This window comes from Coffea arabica, chromosome 3c (assembly GCF_036785885.1).
Source record: "Coffea arabica cultivar ET-39 chromosome 3c, Coffea Arabica ET-39 HiFi, whole genome shotgun sequence".
Taxonomy (NCBI): Eukaryota; Viridiplantae; Streptophyta; class Magnoliopsida; order Gentianales; family Rubiaceae; genus Coffea; species Coffea arabica.
In genome coordinates this window covers 19661408-19684336 of record NC_092314.1, presented here as the reverse complement: position 1 = coordinate 19684336, position 22929 = coordinate 19661408, and the positions used below count along the sequence as shown (strand labels likewise).

General features: G+C 35.3%; 1 protein-coding gene across 4 annotated transcripts; it reads right to left on the bottom strand.

Annotated features, from left to right (window-relative positions):
* Window positions 1–910: 910 nt before the first annotated feature.
* Window positions 911–10518, bottom strand: LOC113734865 (uncharacterized). Of its 4 annotated transcripts, XM_072082502.1 has the most exons (12): window positions 9870–10518; window positions 9699–9775; window positions 9225–9300; window positions 8945–9017; window positions 8804–8855; window positions 8452–8513; window positions 6185–6248; window positions 4573–4630; window positions 4391–4477; window positions 3829–3922; window positions 1257–1363; window positions 911–989 (listed from the first exon to the last, which is right to left on the bottom strand). In XM_072082502.1, exons 1-11 carry the CDS (start codon window positions 9986–9988, stop codon window positions 1271–1273), a joined length of 855 nt encoding a protein of 284 aa, XP_071938603.1. In that variant the 5' UTR covers window positions 9989–10518; the 3' UTR covers window positions 911–989; window positions 1257–1270. The 4 variants fall into 4 exon arrangements, with proteins under 4 accessions (XP_071938603.1, XP_027117416.1, XP_027117420.1 ...); XM_027261615.2 differs by having other exon boundaries at window positions 911–1363; window positions 9870–10516; XM_027261619.2 differs by having other exon boundaries at window positions 911–1363; window positions 9229–9308; window positions 9870–9933.
* Between the last annotated feature and the right edge of the window lie 12411 nt (window positions 10519–22929).

Sequence of the window (22929 nt, the reverse complement as noted above, 5' to 3'; positions counted from 1 at the left end):
GACGAATGAGTCACATACTTTGTCTCATTGCTGATAGTTTGCACAATTGTAGGACATTAGACACTGCCCTTGTATAGCAGCACCATATTTCTAAATCACTACAACCAATCGACAGTGATAGCCAGGGCCGATCTTAGTATCTTACCACCACAAGTAGAATGATGCCATTCACTAACCGCCAAACAACTCAGTTTGCTAATGTCAAAATTGTTTTGCCAGAGGCGATGGAAAAACATGTTTAAAAAATAAGTCATCCGAAGTTTCCAGCATCCGATGGCAAAAGCAGCATATTCCATATATTTGCAAGCAACATCGTCTCTAACGGTCCTTCGTTTTTTTTTTTTTTTTTTATAATTATACATCCTTTGCATTCAATCTACCCTTACAAAAATAAAGGAAAAATCATTCAAAACTTCTCTCACATCTCACCAAATGACTTTTTTCATCCATAACTTTTAAAATGATAACTTTACCTCCCTTGCAAAATCAAGTCGGTAAAATTTGATTCTAATCTAGATTTTCTATTATCTTTTATTTCTGAATCAATCACGTGATCCATACATGATTATTTTTGGAAGAGTGAAAAAGTGAGATCTCATTTGTAATTAAACAATTGACCCAATTTAAATTCATTTTTTACCCTAAAAATGTAAGATTTGACTTGAAACATATTCATTTTTCCCTTAAACAAGTGGATTTAACCCAATCCATATTCATTTTTGCTACTAAAAAGTGAAATATGATTTTTTTTTTTTTGTACAAAAAGAAAAATGGAACAGCATTAACAATCCTAGGGGTTTTGGTGCTCAATTTCTTTCCTCCCAACAAGCTGGAAGCTGTAAATTAACTAATGATTTCCTGCAAGCTCTTCCTCCATCAAAAAGAAATAAACAATTGACATACGCGAGCATTGAAGATGAGAAGGCTCCTGCATTTTATTATACAACCTTGAACCATGCTTTTGAGTTTTAGTACAGCATGTCTACATCCTAAAATTTAATGTTGACAATGTTATCAAAGCAGAAAGTAGAAATTGCATGAAGCTATAATACAAAGTAAACACAGCATGTCTGCATCACGTATACGACTCTCATGCAAGAGGTGCCATAAATTACGAAAGAGGTGCTGTAAACTTGGATCATTTTCTATTTGCTTGTTTATGGAGATCCCAAGCCCATAAACACAAGTCCATGGTAATTTTGACAAATTTCGCTACAAGCAACTACTTTAAAATGGATGAGTGGGAAAAATGCTACCTTTTCCAAACACGTTATGCACAGGGGCAAAGCCTCCTCGTATGCTGATGTGAACCATCACAAGAAAGAATTGATTGTTTTTCTGTGTACAAGCATGCTCCTGGGTTCTGCGAGCCAAAAGAACCCAACAGATCAAAAGACAAGCTCTATCAAATTATTCATGTCACTAATACTGTTTAGCTAGATGCTTTTAGAAATACAGAAAAGTATATTGTACACATACATCTTAAACAGCTGTAAGCAATTTCGTATCATGTAAATAAACCTGTAACTGTAGCAGCCATTCATTCTGTTTTCCTCTGATTCACCATCAAAATCCAACATAATAATAAACTAAGAACAGGAACCAGTGTCATTATTTGAGGTCACAGTTGACTTTCTCGAGTTAAAACTCTATGCTCCCCTCGATATGTGTATGTATTTCACATTTTTTATGAAACCGATAATTATGCAGCCAAAATCCTCCACCAGTTAAATGTGCAGCCCTTCTTCAAACTAAAAATTCTCTGAAGCATGCAAAACTGTATTTCTCTTTCGTTAGCAAGAGGCACCATGCGCTTAAAGACAATGTAAAACATGAAGGAAAGCACTTTAAGGCGCCTTTTGGATTGAGGGAATGGAAGGGAAAGGAAAAGAGAGGAATAGGAGGGATTTGGCTTCTATTATTTGGATTGATTTTTGAAGAGGGAAAGGAAAGGATAGGAAGGGAAATGGAGGGAGAGAGTCTAGTTATTTTGTTGAGTTATGGTTTTCGGCGGAAAACCAAATTTATTGAAAAAATTTAAATTTTTTTAAAAGATCAATGTTTCCCTATCGTTTCCAAAAAATTAACACTTGATCTTTTCCTTCCTCAATCCAAACAAAAATCCAGTATTTCCTTTCTTTCTCTCTACATATAATCCAAACAGGATGAATGTAAACCACTTTCACCGCTCTCCTTTCCTTTCTTTTCCATTGGTACCCTTTCCTCTCCTTTCCCTTCCTTTCTTTCAATCCAAATGGTGCCTAAGTCTTGGAAACCTTTACCCCCCAAGGAATACTGGTAAATGAGATTATAGATCTAAAGGAATACTGGTAAATGAGATTATAGATGTCTCTCTCTCTCTGCATGCACGCACACGTCTATTTGACTTTTCTTTCAGGAATGCTCACAAAACAACAGTGTAATTTGGCAGTTTATAATTTTTTTCTCTCTTCATCATTATTTTTTATCATAATGATGTTTAATGAGATCAATTTTGTGACAGAATTGATGAAATAGTCATGAGGCCTGGGAATTGATGCTCACCAAGAAGTAGTAATGAGATCAATTCCTCGCTCGTCAAAAGTTATTCATTTCCTAATTTGGCACTAGAATTTCACCACTAAGTTGGAAAACAGTAGATATACCTAGTAGATAGTAAATCTTTAGTTCACTTTCTAAACCAAACTCTGCCAAATAAAACTTGAGTACATTTCCAATTATCTTAATTTTAACATTAGCTGCAACATAAACTTGCTTCAATCGAATTTAGAGATAAAACCAACAAAAAAGGAAACTAGTACATTTTAATTGAAAGTCATGTTCGGGAAAAAGTGGAATAAAAGCACAATTAGATAACAAGTTAAAGCATGAAACACTCTAGACATGAAAAAATCCTTACTTAAAGAAACAAAAAATGATATGAGCTTTCTAACACCATTCAGGTTTAGCTTGTATTTGATTCAATGTGTGGATAAGATGATGCTAGATGATATTTAAAAGAACATTAGTATTCTTCTTTTAGTCCATCTCATCAAACTTCAGGGTTTGAGCAACATTAGCTCCTGATCAAGGCTTTGCTACTGGTTTTTACCTAAAGACCAAATCATAAATCAAAGTAGCATCACTTACTTCCATCTCCTGCCTGTGACACTTTTGCGAATGACCGTACTAACAGGAGAAATGACAGAATGCAACAACTTACGCAAGTAAATGAGTCGGAGAATAAAGTATGTTCTCCCCCCCCCCCCCCCCTTTTTAAACCTCATCTGGTTTGGCAATTGACTTGGAGAACTTGTGAGACATCTTACTATGGAGGACAGAATAATATTTCCAGTTAAGTTTCAGTATCATTTTTCCAGACAATTTCTTCTTTATATGTTGTTTCATGAAACAAAATCGTAAATAATGACGCAATTTTGTTGAGATTCAAATTTTCTCAATATCTTGAAACTCCTAAGCCATTGGACTGTAAAATCCACCAAAAATGGGGTCATTTTAGATGCTTGCAATTATTGTTAGTTCCAAACAAATCTGCATCAAGTCTCAGTCCCTTTAAAAAAAAAAGTTGCAAATTGTTTATATTTCCTCATCAATAGCATGTCTTCTCCTCGTTCAAAAGTTACATCATAGTAAAGATTTATCAATTAATCAGCCTAGCCACTGGCAGAGAAAGATAAATTTTCTGCAGGACAACATATAGTCTCCTTCAATATATCAAAACCGCCTTTAAGTTAGATATATGCTGGTATCAATGGATAATGTTTGCTTACCAGTAAAATAACTACTACAAAGGGAAACTACAGAAAAGCGGCAAGAAATATAGTGTACCAGATCATTTGGAGCATCATCAACTACTTCAGCAGGTTGATCAGCTCCAATACTTGCCAAACATGATCCTTTGCAGCTAAAGTACTTCTGCATGCTATTGAAGATTTAAAAAAAAAAATCATATTATTGCGGAAAGTCAAGGACAGATTAAAGATAGATTACATGTACACTATACAAGAAATTGTGAATCCTGCATAATCCATCCAATTGCTACTAGCACTGCAGGAGATAAATTTTATCCTCCAGCCAAAGTACAGGTACACAACAGAAAAAGAAGAGAATAGATGCCAAGGCAGAAAAAAGATTATCAATTTTCTCCTATAACCAAATGGAAATGCCACACTTGCAAAGGGAGATGGAGTGATTAATTGTGTTATGCACCCAAAAAATTGACAAAATATATGCTTTTAAAAATGGAGATCCAATTTTATATGTTGGATCAATGTTAAAACATCAGTCATTATGAAGTTCAGTAACAACTGAACTATTGAACAGAAACGCGAAAAAGTAGAAACACCAAAAAGCAAGAAGGTGATCGAACATGCATGTACATGGAACTTACATCTGGCACTGGTTAAGTAAAGCTAACTTGTTGGGCACACAAGATTGTCCATTTGACTTGCATACTGAGTCACATGATTCCCCTTGCCTATCTCCAAACAAGATCCAAATAATGAGCATCAAGACCAGGTGATAAATTAATAAGGTGCATAGACCAAGTATGACCGTAATATGATATCTCACCTTCCGGCAATGATCTTTATGCCAACCAGTCTTGCTTCTATTTGCACGTCTGAATCCCCTGTTGCAACAAATATTCAGATTTCAGAGGTATCTGCTATTTGTCAGACAATCAACTTGGGCAATAAATCACTAGATAAAACAATAAATGACATGTCAAGACCTCTAGAAAAGCAGGCAGGTCTTCCGAGGGGCAAGCTAGAGTGTCTAACAAAAATAAATCACTCTCCTCTCTGAAACTCAGCAAGTTAAGACGTGCAGAAATTTAATATTTATGTTCAATGAATTGCACTATTAAGAGTTCTGGATGGTCATTAGGGTGTTTAAAAACCTAAGAGCAAGCCTTCAAGCTATAGCATGACTTTGAACTCAAGGAAATCATCCCCTGAAATAGCCTTCAAGCTTTACTTGAGTGTTTCTCATTCGAGAAATGTTGTTCTCGACAACATTAGATTTGAACAGTTCTTGGTCTCAAAAAGTCTTCCATATGATAATTTGTTTTTCTTCAAGAAATACTCAAGAGTCGTCTACCTCATAAATCAAAGGACATTCAAATCTCTTCTTATGTTCACTAAGAAAAATCATTGGATAGCTGTCTTCAAAAAATTACTAGAGTAAAACTCTTACGTTCTCCTTCAAAGGAGATTTGGTGTTCAAGGAAGTTACTGCTGCCTAAGTTAGCCTGTCAGTATATACTCAGCAAGAGAAAGTAATCTGTAAGTGGGGGCCCATGGGGAACAGTTTAAATTCCCAGGCAAATTGCTACTGCAACATTTTGCCATGTTCTTAACTAAACTAAATTCAAATTTATTAGAAATAAAGTCAAACAAACTATTAAACTAAAAAACCATCTGGAAGCAAGGAAACCTAGCAATACTGAAACCCCAATGCCAGTAAATTTTATATTCTAAAGAAAGTTGCTGCACTAACTGTTCAAAACAACACTGGGCATCTGATGGACAAAGTCTAACAACAAACTTTAGGTGCGCATGTAATCATCTTACTTTGAGCGTAGGTTCTATTAGTCAATTGTAATTCTCACAATGAGAAAAAGGATTACACATTGAACTTTTGAGGTTCTTCTCACAAGTGACTTAGTATTATTCTCTTTTCTTTTACTTTTGTGTAAAATGAATTCCCATATAAATGTGTTATACATAGCCTTAGCATTTCTGTCCTGCAAGAAAAGATTCTCCATAATTTGTGTCTAAAATTATCACAGAGAAATGTGCGGAACAGCACAGATCAAGCTTTCAGTTATCCTTACTCTAAAGTGACGTGACTCTAGGATCAGAAACTCAAAAAAATGTTCCACCAATATAAAGAAATCTCTAAGTGCGAGACAAACCACTAGGGAAAGGCAAATGTAGATAATGCAAAGAATAGACTGGCACATCAATACCCTTCAGGGTCTTAATCACCTACAGAGGAATAGATCAGGGAATAGGCATACCAGGGGGAATAATTGTTGAAAAAGAAATTGAATGATGGACCGTGAAGTTCACTCATGGGTGCTTTTCAAACATAACAGTATTAGCTACATCCCAGACCATCAATCATTTTCCCACCTATCAGCAACTATAAATTATTCAAACAAAAATTATTTAATACTCACCAGAAGAATTAGATGGTAGAGAGAAACAATGATGAAAATCACTTAGATACGCATTCTCATGGACCTGGAAAACCAGCAAGATTCGCAAAATGTTATATAACAGTCAACCAGATCAAATAAAGTTATATCCACGTCGATCAGGTAAGCTGAATACATATGACAATGATAAGCAACTAAACGTAGATAGTATTCAGACGATTATATGATAGAGAACTAAATAATGCAGAAAGGACAAAGGAATGAATATCAAGTCAAAACTGGATACAGACCAGAAAAAAGATTGCTTGCATGGGGACTAAGCCAGCCAGCCAGCCAACCCCCCCCCCCCCCCCCCCCCCCAACAAAAGAAAAAAAGAAAAACAGGAAAAGAAAACAGACAAGGAAAGTAGTCATATTGGCAAAAAATAATAATAATAATAATAAAAATTAACTGTCACTTGTTCTTCCCCTATCGCTCTTTACTTCCAGTGTGTTCTCATATTTTGCAGCAAATGAGCTCAAGATGAAAGTGTAAATTTTAAGAACTCCAGGTCAATACTTGACTTCGTTTTTGAGAAAACAAAACCCAGAACTTCAGCTTCAATTTACCAACATTACCATTTTAAATAATAGTTAAAACTTCTTAACTGGAAAATTTCATTGATTACTCCAAGCTAATCACATTCGCAGAATATAAGAATCAAAAGGCAGACAAATTCAATATCTGCTTGAATTGTTAAGGGCCTTCCAAAACATGTGGAAAGCTTGGGCTTCAAATGCTGCTTTCCCACATTGAGCAGCATAAACTAGAATAAGAAATGTTAGATGCAAAAACACAGAAAAGGCACTGATCCAAAAACTACTCATCACCAATGGTTACAGCAGTCCAAGACCTATTTCACTAGAAGCTACAAATCTACAAGAACCACATAATTTCAAGATCAACATTATTCACTATATCATTTTAACGTTTGTACGGACAATAATGAGCCCTTCCAAAATTGTATGGACAATAGGCCTTACAAAAGTGTAATCAAATAAATTATATGTTATAATCAAATAAATTAGATGTTATACAGTCAACATCTGTCCAACATGAACCATTGTGGAATAAGGAGTCCTACTACAGATGGATGATTTCATGACTTGAACATTATCAGAGATACGTTCTCTTCCTCTTTTCCTTTCATACGAATACATCTCTTACAAAAAACACTTTTCTGTTCACTACACCGTCTGCCAACTGAATGTAGCTTCTGATTAACTTTCTTTCAAAAAAAAAAAAAACACTTTTCTGTTCACTACATAGTCTGCCAACTGAACATAGTTTCTGATTAACTTTCTTTCAAAAAAAAACATCTCTCCTGCTATTAGGCTTCCTCATACAACTTTTTTTCAAAATTTGCTCTGCTCAAATTCTGTAGGACAACCTTAAACTAAAAAGTCACGTTAATGTTACACAAAATCTAGGGGAAGTAAATGGTTCATCTCTTAGTCAAGACAGCGTGGGAGAACAAGATAAGACCAAGACACAAAGAGAAACAAAAATTTTACATTGTTTTCCATTTCATGTAATTTATAGACATGAGGTTTTAAACATCACATATTGGATATGTTCTAAAATGGACTAAGAATGAATTACCAAATTATCAGTCTCTAGGAGTCAATAGAGACTATTCAGCAAGGATTGGACATTTCATTGTTTATGTTAGAAAACACACTGATAGTGCAACCATGGGAAATTTACATTTCTATTACGGAGGGAAGGATGCTGTGCATATGCTGCTTCAAGTTCAATTACAGCTCTTGATCTATACATGTGTGACTTAAAGACAAAATAAAAATAACAAACAGAGCATTCATTATTCAGGAGATATTTAGAATATTAGAAGCTTTCTAGATATTTATCACTGCAACTTAGCATAAAAAATTCAGGAGAGAATTATGAAAACTTTTCGTACCTTCTCTCCTTTATTTCATACACTCAGAGAAACAGATACAGATAAGTCTGTTAAGTGTTTCTTCTCCTAAACAACTTATAAAACATTTAATAAAGAACAGATAAATCCCTAACAAAAAAATTCCAATAATGAATAATCATAACTAAATATCAAACATTAATAGAAAAGAATATGAACGTTGTTTTATAACTTCACTCCAAAGTTTTAATAGTTGTCTGGGTGAAAGTCAGCAAAGAAAAATTATAGCCAGCACCTCATATTCATGTCAAGTTCAAAGTATATGACCATCCTAAACAATAACAAAAATAGAAGGAAAATGAGTCTTACTACACTCTCTGAATTATGGCGACACCTCCCAGCACAATAATCAAAAATGCTTGAATAGGTTCCTGCCATCACAATGAACAGTATAATTAACAACTTAGTGAAGCCATTAAGTACCATGGAAACCAGAACATGCAGCACTGGAGATAAACATGTATCCCCCAGCACAAATGGTCGGAGCACCTAAAATAACTGAAATTTAGCATAATCACTTCAAAGTAGAAATAAAAATTGTTAAGCTGAATAAGTACACTTCAAAAATCATCCATAAGGCTAAAACCAGAAAAAATAAGAATATAAAAATCTTCTTCTGTTTTTACTGCCTAATTGAATGAAATGCACAGTGAAACATCACCTGCACTTACTGGCTTTGCTATCTTAAGCTTCAACACCAGATCCTTTTGTGTCTGCAGACCAATTTATGACTTAAAAGTGATATAATAAACTCCTAAAATCGAAAAATATTATCAACCAACAGAAACAATGAACAAATTACCCGAGCTGGATTGAGGCAGCACGAAACACAATATTCATAAGAGTTACAGCATTGTGAAACAAGGTTGCAGCCACTGCAATGGAGTAAAAGCAGTTTAGGAAGTAATAAAGCACTATAAACTACAACAGACATCCATTTTCCCGGAAGATATGACACAATCTTTCCAAAAACGTGCTGCAGCAATATTTTTTGAAAAACTCTCCCAAAAACCGCAACACAAATGGAGCAAGAAAGACAACGTGGCCTGATAATTAAAAAGGAAAATTAGGGATTAACTCACTGACAAGAGAATTGCTCTCCTCTGATAGGACAGCATCTGGACTTTGGATCAACTGAGAGTGCATCACATACATGACCTACAACACTAAAACTTATTCCCTTAAGAATCCATCCAAATATTTACCAGAAAATTGTAAGTTACACACTCATATCTGTTACTGGCACACGACTTTTTAACCGAGGTAAAATGATAAAAATTCCCTTACATCTCATCTAAATTAGAATCTATAATTTACATGGTTGAATGAAATTCAGAATAGAGCTATTATTATCTTCAATTCACCCGGTTAAAAGCTAAGAGAGTGCCAATAACAATTCCCTTACACGATACGACAAAGTTCAAACATACAAAATAGTTCAAAGGGAAAAATAATAACAGAAAAAACTTCCCAAATAAGGAAAATTTTGAAATTTTGTTATATTAGAAACTAATTAACAAGTATAAAGGGGGAGAGGAAAAAAAATCGAATTGTACCATTATCGTCAGAGAGTAAGTATCTTCCTTGAACTGTAGTTCTGCAATGACGATTCTCCTGAAGGCTCACATCTTTCCTGTTAAACCAAAAAACCATTAAAACCAAAAATTAATGGGGAATTTCAAAATTGGGGACGAATTACAGAGAAGAGAGGATTGTTCAGTTTTTACCTGATGGCTGATACAGTGGAGCCTAGCTCAAGTATGATCAGATGCCACGCTAGGCAAATTAACAAAAAATTAGAGATGATTTTGGGAGGAATTTTTGAGATCGATTTCAATTCTAACATTTCTTTCCCTAATTTCTTTTGCGAATTTCCTAAACCTTTTGAATTTTTAGGAATTTCAAAATAGCTTTGGTTTAGAAAGGATTGAAATCGGTGAACCGTCGTTCAACGGGTCGGTTTAAAATTGGTGCAACTCGAGCTGGGAAACATCTCTCTAAGGTGTAGAAAATAGAATGGGTGATATAAAACTAATACTAATGCGGCGTATGATGGGTAATTAAATAGCTCAGGATTAGAGAAAAGTAAGAAAAGTTGCGAGAACTCGCACTTTTATTCTTAATTTCATCTGTTTTTAAATTATTTGTATTGACATATCATTTAATTTTATTATTTTAGAATGAATTTTATTTAAATTATATCCTTATCGCTTACGCGTAAAATTTTTTTTGCAAAAGTCGTACCGACGTGATTAATTGGTGATTTGGGAAGTTAACATCGGACTAGTAAGAGTGAGTATTAGTGGAGTAAGAGAAACAATCTTGGGAGATTAGTATTTAAGAGCAAGAAACAAGAGAAAAACTAGTGAGTGCATGCCACTATTTGCAACTATTCCTAATTGACTTCTTGAACAACTAAAGTGCCAACTTTCATTTCATTTCAAATCATCAGCCAAGCCTTCGGCTTCCTTTCTTCTCTCTCTCCTGGACCGAATCTTGAGGTTGCAAAAGAGGGGAAGAAAAACTCCTTCTCCAATTACAAAATCTTGCTCCAAAAAACTCCTTCTCCAATTACAAAATCTTGTTCCAAAATCTCTCAAATCTTCACTCACATTTGGAAGTTGTTCAAGTTTAAACAAAGGCCTTGTCTTGTGGTGGTTCTTGGTAGATTTGATGGGCAAAGCTTGGACTTAGTTAGGGTTGAAAAAGTTTGGAAGAGGTAATTAACTCCACTCTACTTGATCTTTGATTTCATGCAAGAATTAGTAGTAGATGTTAGTTGTTATGAAAGGATCTCTTGAACCCTAAAAAAATTTATACTAGATGACTTGAGAATCTTTCATATTTTATGATGGAAGTTCTGGTAGATTTTGATGCTATAAGACTTGATATATGTTGGTTTGTGTTTATCATGAAAATCTCATGCATTGAATGAATATTGGAGGACAAAGTTCTGAAAATTTTTCCTGTGTGCTAGCCGATCTGATCAGCTGGTTTGCAACCCTGATTTTTGAAATTTGGGGTGAAATCTAGCTCAATAATCTTTGTTAGATGTTAATCTATGAATGTGTGAGTGGGTTGAGCAAAAATTTTGGACTTAAGAAGTCGAAAAAATAGAGTTCTTGCAACCCTGTATTTCTGAAAATTTTCGCAGGTCTTACTGACCAACTTTAGAAAAATCTCGATATCTTGGTGTAGAAAAATTCGAATCGAGTTCCGTTTGTGGCGTTTGAAGCTAGACATAGAATTCTTTCAACCTTGTAAGTTTTAGAATTTTACTCAATTTCTACAAGCGCCAGAAATTTCACAAAATGAGTGAAATTCAAACCTGATTTGCTCTTAAACTTGGTAAAGTTATAACTTGAGGCCAAAATTTGACCTACTTGTGGATTGAATCTTAAAAATGTGTTTTCAAGATAATTGTAGTGCTTTGAATTTAGTTTCCAACGGTATAAAGTTTGTGATTTTTGGACTTACAGAACTCAAGATATGACTTTTCAAGTAGCGTCGCGCAAAGCTGAATTTTCTGGTTTAAAACAAATATGTTCTTTTAACAACTTCCAACTTTCCTTTGAAATTGTTAGTCCGTTTTAACTTTGATTTCATGGGTGGATACAAGGTATCTTGTCACCTTGTGTGCTAAGTAACTTAGGCTGTACGTGAGTGATGGTTTAAAGAGGGGATTTGGCTAAAGACGGTTTGCATTTGGTGATTGTTGGTTAAAATTACTTCAGGTGTCCAAGAGAATTTCGAAGGGAATCCGGAAGCGAAACCGTAAAGGACTTGCTTGCTCGTTTGCTTTTGGTTGTGATGAGTGTCAAGTGCATGTTTCTTGATATTTTTATTTGAATAATACCACATGTTATGTGTTGAATATTGAACTTGATGAGGCGAGAATATACTTTATCACACTCGTTCTTCCTTTCTTGAATAATTTTGTACTTGCTTAAATTTGAGTGACCTGTACTTGTGTTTACTTGTAAATATTCAGCGGCAACATGTACCACACTCAATTCGAGTGAGAGGTGCTTCTCATCCCGTCTCAGTATATCTATCTTGATGAAATCGATTGGAAAGTTATCTCATCGACCACACTTGTTCTTGCTTGAGTATATTCGAATTTTACCACCGTTGTTTTTATTTGGGGTTGGCCTCAGCAGGGGGTGTAATGGTGGACAAAAAAAATTAAAAGTTGTTGATCTTGGTCCCTAGTCTGTTATGTTTACAAAACAATGGATAATACTAATATCTCTTCAAAAAATACTTTCAGTTATGAAGCAAATCAGATTCAAAGATCAAGTACAATTGAAAGAGACAAAGGCTGCTGAAAACTGTCAGACGCTTGTGAAGTTAGGATTGGACGTCCGATATTCATTGCTCAACTTCGGACGCATGAAGAACTCCATCATCGGACGTCTGAAAGAATTAAGACATTCCACCTAGCTCACTGACCTTTTTCGGACGCAAGTATCGGACGCCCGATAGGTTCGTTCAAACTCGACGAAAGCTATCGGACGCTCACAAAGATAATACCGGACGTTCGATAGAATTGAGATATTTCTTCTAACTCATTGTCTGCTTTCGGACGCAAGTACCGGACGTCCAATAGAATTGAAGAAGATTTTTCAAACTCACTGTCTGCTGTTGAACGCAAGAAACTAGACTACCGGACGTCCAATACTCCAACAGCTAGTTGACTCTTCAGCCACTTTCTATCCGTTGGAAGCATTAATGAAACTTTTTTTTGGTCTCCTATAAATAGAGTATGGTCAGAAATTTCAAATAACTTTTACACACTGAAGATGCAAAAGATTTAGAATAGTTTTAGTGAGAAAACACTCTCCAAAGAAGATTTATAGTCTTAGTGGTGTGAGATTTATTGTAAGTTTTTCATTTGTGAGTGAATATTTCATGAGTGTAGCTCTGTGAGGATTGTCCCGAGGGATGGTAAAATTTCCTAACTTGATCGAGTGGAATTCGGGGTAAGGAGGGGGTGACCATTTCTTTTGTACACAAGAGTGATTGTAATTCATCAACTTGAAGAAACTTGTTTGAATTAATCTGCAAGCTCAAGAGGAGTTAGGTAGTTAATTGGTTTGCAATTCTTTCCTTTTTATTTACTTATTGTTACGTTGTGATCTTTACATCGTTTATCTCTTCTACTTCTCTCAAGTGATTTTGTTCATTCATTAATTGATTCATTGTGTGATCACTTAGAAAACAGAATAAATTTCATATTGAACAAAAAGTGCCCATAACTTAATTAGGTTTTTCATCAACCTAATTCACCCCCTCTTAGATTGTCTTCGATCCTTACAATTGGTATCAGAACTTGGTCTCCTAGAGATTAAGTTCAAGCGGTTTAGGAGTAAAAATAACAACCAACAATGGCATGTTTTTGGAAAGACAATCTGTGATTAGACCACCTATGTTTAATGGGTCGAATTATGTAAGTTGAAAAGAAAGAATGATTATTTTCTTGCAATCGATTGATATTGAATTGTGATTTATTGTTAATGAATGTCCATATGTTGTCTCTATAGTAGATGATATTACTCATAGATCAAGATCAAAAACTAGAAATGAATTGACTGCAGTTGATAGAGCTTATCTCACCTTAAATGCAAAGGTTATGAATGTGTTATATTGTACTTTAGACTCAAATGAATCTATTAGAGTCAGGAATTGCAAGTCAACTAAAGAAATTTGGGACAAATTGAAAGAAATTCATGAAGGCAGTAAGAATGTTAAAGAACAAAAGAAATCTATCTTAGTTACCAAATATGAGTCGTTTAAGATGGAACCATATGAAAATATTGATCAAATATATTGTAGATTTAATGATCTTATTAAATATTTAGAGGTTCTAGAAAAGGAATATACCTTAGGAGAGAAAAACAGAAAAATCTTGAATGCTTTGTCTAATGATTGAAAAAATAAAGTGACTGCTATTGAAGAGGCAAGAGATTTGAATTCAATGCCTATTGAATCTCTTGTAAATTCTCTAACCTCTTATGAGTTGAAACTTAAGTCCAAAGTATAAGAGGAAGAAGATGCAAAGGTAAGGAAGAGTATTGCTCTAAAAGTCTCGAAAGATGAAGACGACTCAGCTTCCTTGGATGGAGGTGATGTGAAAGTTGATGATAGTGATATTACACTCATCACAAGAAGTTTCAAGAGTATTCTCAACGAGAGGAGATTTAGAAAAGGAAAATCTAGCAATTCATTCCCAAATCAGTTCAACAACTCAAGAAACAAAGAAAATCAAGAGTTCAATAAGAAGCAAACTGACAAATGTTTCGAGTGCGGCCAATCTGGACACTATACGAGCAAGTGTCCAATGAAGAAAAAGAAAGAAGAAAAAATTGAACGAAAACCAAAGTTTAATAACTTCCACATCACTTGGAATGACTGCAACTTAGATAGTGAAGTTGAAGAGAAAGAAGAATCTACTCAATTGGCTTTTATGGCCATTGGAGATGAAGAGGTAAATCTTTTAACTCTCAAATTGAAAGTGATGATGAAAGTGATGATGATCTTGAATCTTTCAATATAAAATTACATGATAGTTTGAAAGATTCTTATATTAGTATTAGAAATAAGAAATTAAAATATAAAATTGACTTTTTTCTTTAGGATAATACACATTTTTTTCAAGAAAATAAAAAACTGAGAACTGAAAGTGATTCCTTAAAAAAGATGAGACTTTTTTACACTTTGACCTTGATAGAAAAACAAAATTTTGTGAAATGTTCAAAAAGAAACAAGATGATTTGAAAAGAATAATGGATAATTTAAATAAGTTACTCCAATATAAGAAACAAAACTTTTTTCAAGAAAATGGAACAAAACCTCATTTTGGCACTTATGAGAAGAAGATTAATTCTGCTACAAATGATTTTGCTGTTTACAAAAGAAAGCAAGTTAGATTTATTAAATCTATTCATGTAAATAATTCTTTGGTTATGTGTAATTTTTGTTATCAAAAAAGTCACATGAAAAGTGATTGTTATGTGAGAAAGAACATAAGAAGAGCCATAAAATGCATGTGGATAGTTAGACATAATGCTAAGTCTAACAAGTAAGAATATTGATAAGATTGGAGAGATTCTTATTCATAATAGTTTTTTGTAATTCTCTTTTGATGTTTCTGATGCTTTGAACTGAGTTTTTCTTGATTTGTTTGAATATTACTGAATTTGTATGATGTCAAAAAAGGGGAGAAAAGAATAATTCTGATCTAATGATGATTTGCTTTGTTAAACTCTCTGTGATATATTGGTATGTTGGTGATTGCTGAATTCTGGTATCATTTCTCTGTTTTTATTTGGAATATTGGATTCTCTGTTATTATTGCTGGATTTTAGTATGAGTTTTTTACTCTCATCTTATGATGACAAAAAGGGGGAGAAATGGATATTATGTGTAAGGGGGAGTTATTCTGAGATTATAAGTTTGGATGCAATGAGTGAGGGGGAGCTTATGCTCATATGCTCAATCTTGGTCCCTAACTTTTGATATTTACAAAATAATGGATAATACTAATATCTTTTCAACAAATACTTTCAGTTATGAAACAAATCAGATTCAAAAATCAAGTGAATTGAAAGGGACAAAGGCTGCTGAAAGCTGTCGGACGCTTATGAAGTCAGGATCGAACATCCGATACTCATTGCGCAACTCGGATGCATGAAGAACTCCATCACTGGACGTGCGAAAGAATTAAGACATTTCACCTAACTCTCTGACCTCTTTCGGACGCAAGTATCGGATGTCCGATAGGTTCGTTCAAATTCGACGAAAACTGTCGGATGCTCATAAAGATAATACCGGACGTCCGATAGAATTGAGATATTCCTTCTAACTCATTGTCTGCTTTTGGACGCAAGCACCGGATGTCCGATAGAATTGAAGAAAATTTTTCAAACTCACTGCCTGCTATCGGACGCAAGAAACCAGACTACCAGACATCGATAATCCAACTGCTAGTTGACTCTTCAGCTACTTTCTATCCGTTGGAAACATTAATGAAGCACTTTTTGGTCTCCTATAAATAGAGCATGGTCAAAAATTTTAAATAACTTTTGCACACTGAAAATACAGTAAATCTAGAGTAGTTTTAGTGAGAAAATACTCTCCAAGAAAGATTTGTAGTTTTAGTGGTATGAGGTTCATTATAAACTTTTCATTTGTGAGTGAATAATTTATGAGTATAATTTTGTGAGGGTTGTTCTGAGGGATAGAAAAACTTCCTAATTTGACCGAGTGAAATTCGGGACAAGGAGGAGGTGAATCTTCCTTTATACACAAGAATGATTGTAATTCATCAACTTGAAGAAGGTTGTTTGAATTAATCTACAAGCTCAAAAGGAGTTGAGTAGTTAATTGGTTTGCAATTCTTTCATTTTTATTTACTTATTATTACGTTTGTGATCTTTACATTGCTTATCTTTTCTACTCCTCTCAATTGATTTTGTTCATTCATTAATTGATTCATTGTGTGATCACTTAGAAAAGAGAGTAAATTTCATATTGAGCAAAAAAGTGCCCATAATTTAATTAGATTTTTAATCCTCTTAAGTTGTCTTCGATCCTTACAAAAGTGGGGTTCTACAGATTTGTTACTTGCTTGGTTGATGGAGTGTCAACATTGAAAAATTATGGTTCAAAGGTACCGGCATAGCATGAATTGTGGATTTAACTCCTGAAAACTTCTGTATCCTTTATTGATAGTGTTTTTGTTTCTCTTGTGAATTTTTACGTCAATATCATTGCTATCTTTCTTGATTTACACTTTATCAATACTAGTTGTACTTGTTTGTTTGCCTATTTTTCTTGGGCTCACCAAACGTTAACCCACTCCTTTAAATTTGATTTCCTTAACCGGATTTAGAAATGGAGAGACTTTTTGAAGACGCAAGCCTTGATTATATTTTTGCTCTAACTATGGATGTAAATAATTTAAGTGATTTTCTGATAGTTGTAATTTAAGACGCTTGATATATTTTTGGAATTGAAGGAAATGACTTCTTCTATATATTAGTAACTTATTGATTGGATAGTTCTAAGTTATAAACTTGGCTCGTAGTGAGTTCTAACGAGAGTTAGACAGGCGGCTCGTCGAAACTCTAAGATTCGCCCTAAGGAGAAGTAGGATCGTTACAAGTGATATCAGAGCCTACGTTTGAACTAGTTTGGACAAATTAAAAGTCTTGATCTTATAAAAAATATATGTGATAGTATGAAACATTAGGATCTAGTTTATTAAATGTATTTGGGTTGTCTAAGTTTCTAATTGTAATTGTAGGTCATGGATGGAAATGGTGGAAATGAGCCATCTCCGAGGCGCCTTTGAATGATTCGTTATCTAGAGAGGTCTTGGGGCCCTCTTTGGTAGTGGAATCCAGTTCATCGAATTAGACCTTCATGTGAATGTTGGAAGACTTACGCATACCCTAATTATATGGTACTAGCGGTAGTCAATGAGTGGAGGCAATCATCTAGTGCGAATAGAATAGCTCAAGAGGATAATCGAGAGTTTAGGGCGACTATGGATGCACAGACCGTTTGGATTCATGAGTTAGAGACGAATATACTCAAAGAGCGAAATAGAGTAGAGACCTTTCGTGAGCAGTTTCAAGAGGCTAATCGACGACTTGTTAGGGTAGCGCAAGAAATAAGGGACCAAACTGATGGAATGATGGCAGAATGTGTGACTTTGATTGAACAAGTAATTGATGGTAAGATACTCGATGAGAGACAGGAGAATGCAACCCCTAGTGCTGAAGACGAGATTGAACCTAGTGAAATAGTCGAGACTTCTAGCTCTGCCAACCACTAAATCAGTAGTTTTTCTATTTTCGTAGTTTTGTCAAGAATAGTTGGGGTAGTGCTTTGTTCTAAGACCATTGTATTTTGTTTAACTATGCTACTTATCTTTTGAAACACTTGAATGTTATGTATGATGTGCTTGACTTTGTTATTCTATGACTTTTAATCTACATTATGGGTTGTGCATATTTCTAATTATTTTTACGTCTTACATATTTATTTTTCGTCGTGCATATTTAATTTGTCACTTTAAATTTCACTTATGTATATTTATCTTATGTTCATACCTTTAGAAGTATACTAAAATTATGGATGGTCGAAAACGTGAAAGGGGCCGAGGGCGCTAGGTTAGGCAACCCCAAACTCATAGGAATGATCATGGATCGGCAGCCAGACCAAACCAAGGGCAAAGGAATGAAGGGGGAGATCAAATAGCTACTGCTATTAACCGTATGATCGATATTTTAGTGCGGTTAGCCGATCGTCAGGGTCCAGAACCTATTAACCAATCTAGGGTTCAGGAGAGAGGGAAGAATAGAACCTTAGAGCCATTTTTAACATTTGTCACACCTAAATTTCTTGGAGGACCTGACCCAAAGATGACAAAAAATTGGTTGGAGGACCTGACACCACTTTAGACTATACTAAGGAGAGATTAGTGAATTTCGCTACCTTGCAAATCGAGAGAGCGGCGCGTGCTTGGTGGAATGTGATTAGGGGGAAATGGAAAAGAGCAAGAACTTCTTGGACGTGAAAAATTTTTGTGAGGGAATTTAATGAGAAATTTCTCCCGTCCATGATTCAAAAAAAGAGAGTGGATGATTTCATAAAATTAAGACAGGAAACTTCTAGTATTGCTGATTCACTAAACTTTCTAAGTTTGCTCCGGAGTTGGTGACCACTGAAAGAAAAAGGATAAGACGATTTGTGCAAGCGCTAAATGTAGAAATTCAAGAGGGCTCACTACAAGAATTTTGGTCATCAGTGATAACTACATGTCGTCACAAAAAATAAAAAAGTTGTCACTGATGACCATTATTGACAACATTTCGGTTGTCGTACGGTCGTCACTGAATCTCCGTCGATAAAAGTATACAGTGACGACTTTAAAGTCGTCAGTAAATAGAAGTTTTTTTATGACAATCTATGTCGTCAGTAAAAGATGAAAGTATACAGTGACGACCTTAGAGTCGTCAGTAAATGAAACTTTTTTATGACAACATATATCATCAGTAAAAACTATAAATCTAGTGATGACATCTTCTCTTGTCAGTGATGCATGAAGGAATGGTAGTGAGGGCATAGGGGAATTAGTGACAACTTTGTTGTCAATAAATCCCTGATCAACTGTGGCAACAATCCCTTATCAATAGACAGTTTTGATTGAGTGACAATAACAATTGTCAATAAAGACATCCTGCCTAGAAAAATACTACTCATTTACAACACCTTACACATGATTTTCCTATTACAATAATATCTAAAAAAATGAAAACATCAGCAATGTTTAATAAATAACAAACGTAGGCACCTGTTACAATAGAAAAGGGAAAAATACACGGAACCCCCCTATGGTTTCGCGAAAAGACACGGAACCCCCCTATCGTTTAGAAACATACACATAAACGCCCTAAACTTCATAACTGAAGTGGAAATAGACCTATAACCGGCTGAGCGAACTACTGATGATGGGTCTGCGAGGTTCTTTTGAAAAGATCGTGAGTTTCATTCCCAATCTACCCTTCAGTTGCTATATAGAAGGCACTACATATTAGGGGAGAATATATTTGAAGCTATCAAAGAGTGAAAGGAAAAAGGGAGAAAATCTACTTCTGAGTATATCGAAGTCGTCATGTCCACTTCTACAAATTTTGGAGGAGGTTTGACAGATCTAAGGTATGAATGGTCTCGATGCTTCTGCAAGAAAAGAGCAAAAATCAAGATCGTGGAGTCCAACAAACCCTCAAAAGGTAGGCTGTATTACATTTGTGAAGATCAATCCTGCTCCTTTTGGGCATGGTGCAATCCTCTAAGAAGGGATGGAATGGGCAATGAATGTACTAGTAAAAGTCCAGAAACAAGATTAGACGAAAGTTCTGGGTTCTCTCCAAGAGTGAACAGTAATGAAGGTATGCTAGCTGTGAACAATGGTGACATTTTGTCGGGGCTACATGCAAAGTTGAGCACGGTTGAAGGCACTGTGGGGATGTTGAAAGTGATAATGATTTTGTCTCTTATTATTTGTTGTTTATCTCTAGTTATTGCTGCTTATAGAAAATAGTAGTTTGGTTAGTGGCAGTATAATGATGTACTAAATAATGTAATGATTTTAGTTTATGAAAAAATTCCAAATTTTGTCATGATTTGTATTCCTGTCTGAAAGAAAGATAATAATCATACAACCTGTTTAGTCATGAACTAACTGTCATGACCACAATCTAATATGATAATATGATAACCACAATCCAATATATAGCAATACAAAACCAACTGTAATTTAGATAGTCATAATATGATAACCACAATCCAATATATAGCAATACAAAAAAGAGCAATAATGCCAATAATGTCATTACAAAAAAGAGCATCACTTACAAAATATGTTAATCCATTATACAATGTCATTACAAAATATGCCAATAATGTCATTACAAAAAAGAGCATCCTGATCCTAATTTTTCTTAAATCTTTTGGATCGAGAACTGGGGTTGTTATCAGTAACTGCAGCAGTGCTGCTTTGCTGAGATACTTGATGCACTGGTGCTTCTCTGGTTGGGGTTGAAGTGGAAGCTGTTCTTGCCCCTCGCTGGGTATTGCTTGCTGGAGCCTGCAACCAGAGTCAAAAATTTATTGCTGGAATAATTATCAAGAGTACGTAATCCAAGAAAAATTCAAGTACTTAAATGTACCTTATACAACTTGGATTTGGGATGAGGAGGTTCCTTACAAGTTCTCCTATTATGGCCAATTTTTAAACATCTCTTACAGTATACTGGCAACCCCTTTTTGGAAGCTCTTTGTGGATCTCTCGGTTCATCCGGACCTCTTCTTCTAAGTTTTTTAGGTCTCCCAGGTTGTTTCTTCACAAATGGTGGATTTAACAGCTGCATTCCACTATCAATCCAGTGTTCTTTGGATGGAACAGCTCCAATGCTATAAGCATATGCCCTCAAGTATGCCTCTTTACTATAGCACTCATCGACATAGTTTTCAACCTTCATCCGCATGCTTTGAATGGCAGAAATAGCATGCACACATGGAATTCCAGTCAACTGGAATGCACCACATGAATAGCTTCTATGTTGCAAGTTCACGACGGAGGTTCTGTTGAAACCATCAACCTCAAATGATTCAATACCATCAAATATAGCAATACAATGTCTGCTCTTCTCTATACTTTTGGCTAGCTTCTCAATAATGTTTGGACACAATCTGCCTCCATATGACTCCATGCCTTGCCTCTTCAATGTCAATCGTTGCATTAACTTTCTTCTGAAAAATTCAAGAAGAGTCATAATTGGCTCGTCTCTTGCTTTTAAAATGTAGTTGTTGAAACTCTCATTCAAATTGTTGACTGAAATATCAGTCTTAGCAGCCATTCCATAATGTGCTCTAGACCACAAGTGATATGGCAGCCTTTTTAACCAACCAGCAGCAGTAAGGTTCTCTCCATTTTGTGGCTGAGCTATCTCCAAAGCATTCAATGCTCTCTTGAAATCATCACCATTAGTTGCTGATGCAGTAGCCCAAAACAATTCTCTCAGTTCACTGTCTTTGAACTTTGCCTTAAAATTCTCAAACAGATGCCTAAGGCAAAATCTGTGTTCTGCACCAGGAAATAGCTCCTCTATAGCATGTACCAGTCCTTTTTGCCTGTCAGAAATGAAGGTATAATGCACTACATTGCCCCTTCCAATATGAGTAATCAGTTCCTTCAAAAACCAAGTCCAGCTATTATAGTTTTCTGCTTCAACAATGGCAATGGCTATGGGAAACATATTGTCATTCCCATCCCTTCCAAGTGCTGCTAACAGCTGACCTCCAAAGGGCCCCTTCAAAAAGCAACCATCTAGGCCAATGATTGGTCTACAACCTGCAAGAAAGCCCTTTTTAAGAGCACCCAAACCATAGAATAACCTTTGAAATGTTGCCATTTCCTCAATAGACCTCCTGTCTATTTGTATAGCTATATGACTGTCTGGATTTGACTGTCTAACCGTGGCAGCATAATCCCACAGCCGTTCATATTGCTCCATATCACAACCTTTGATTGCCTCCCTGGCCTTCCTCTTAGTCCTGTATGCTTTTTTGCCACTTATATTAACCATGAATCTTCTTCTGGCATCATTAATAATGCCATCCAAGCTGCAATTAGGGTCATCTCGAACCTTCTCTTGAAACTTTCTGCTCAGATAAGTTGAGGTTGCATGCTTGTTAGTGTACTCTCTGCCGCAATGGTGCTCTCCCTTTAGTGTTTTGATCTGAAAAGTGTCAGTTCTATTAACTCTGCTTGCATGAATCCTCCAAGAACATCCTTTTGCACATTTGGCAGTTATCCTCCAACTGTCATTGTTGATATATAAAACTTCGTATCCCTCTCTAATGTTCCATTCCACAAGTGCTTCTCTAAATTTTGTAAAATGAGTGAATTTCTTCCCAACCTTTAATTCAAAATTTGGCTTGTTAAACTCCACTGAAGCATTGAAATATGAGTAGTCAGGCCCATTTTCATCACCAGAATATAGGAAGTCTTCATCTGCAGTCACAGGTTCATTCCATTCCTCACTGTCAGGGCCAATAGGTTGGTCTCCTCCATGTTGATGTTGTGCTGTGGACTCCTCACCCTGTGCTTCCTCATATTGTTGCTGCTGCTTATTCAAGTCTTCAGTTTGTTGATGCTGTGCTGTAGACTCCTCACCTTGTCGTTGCTGATGTTGTTGCTGCTGCTCATTCAAG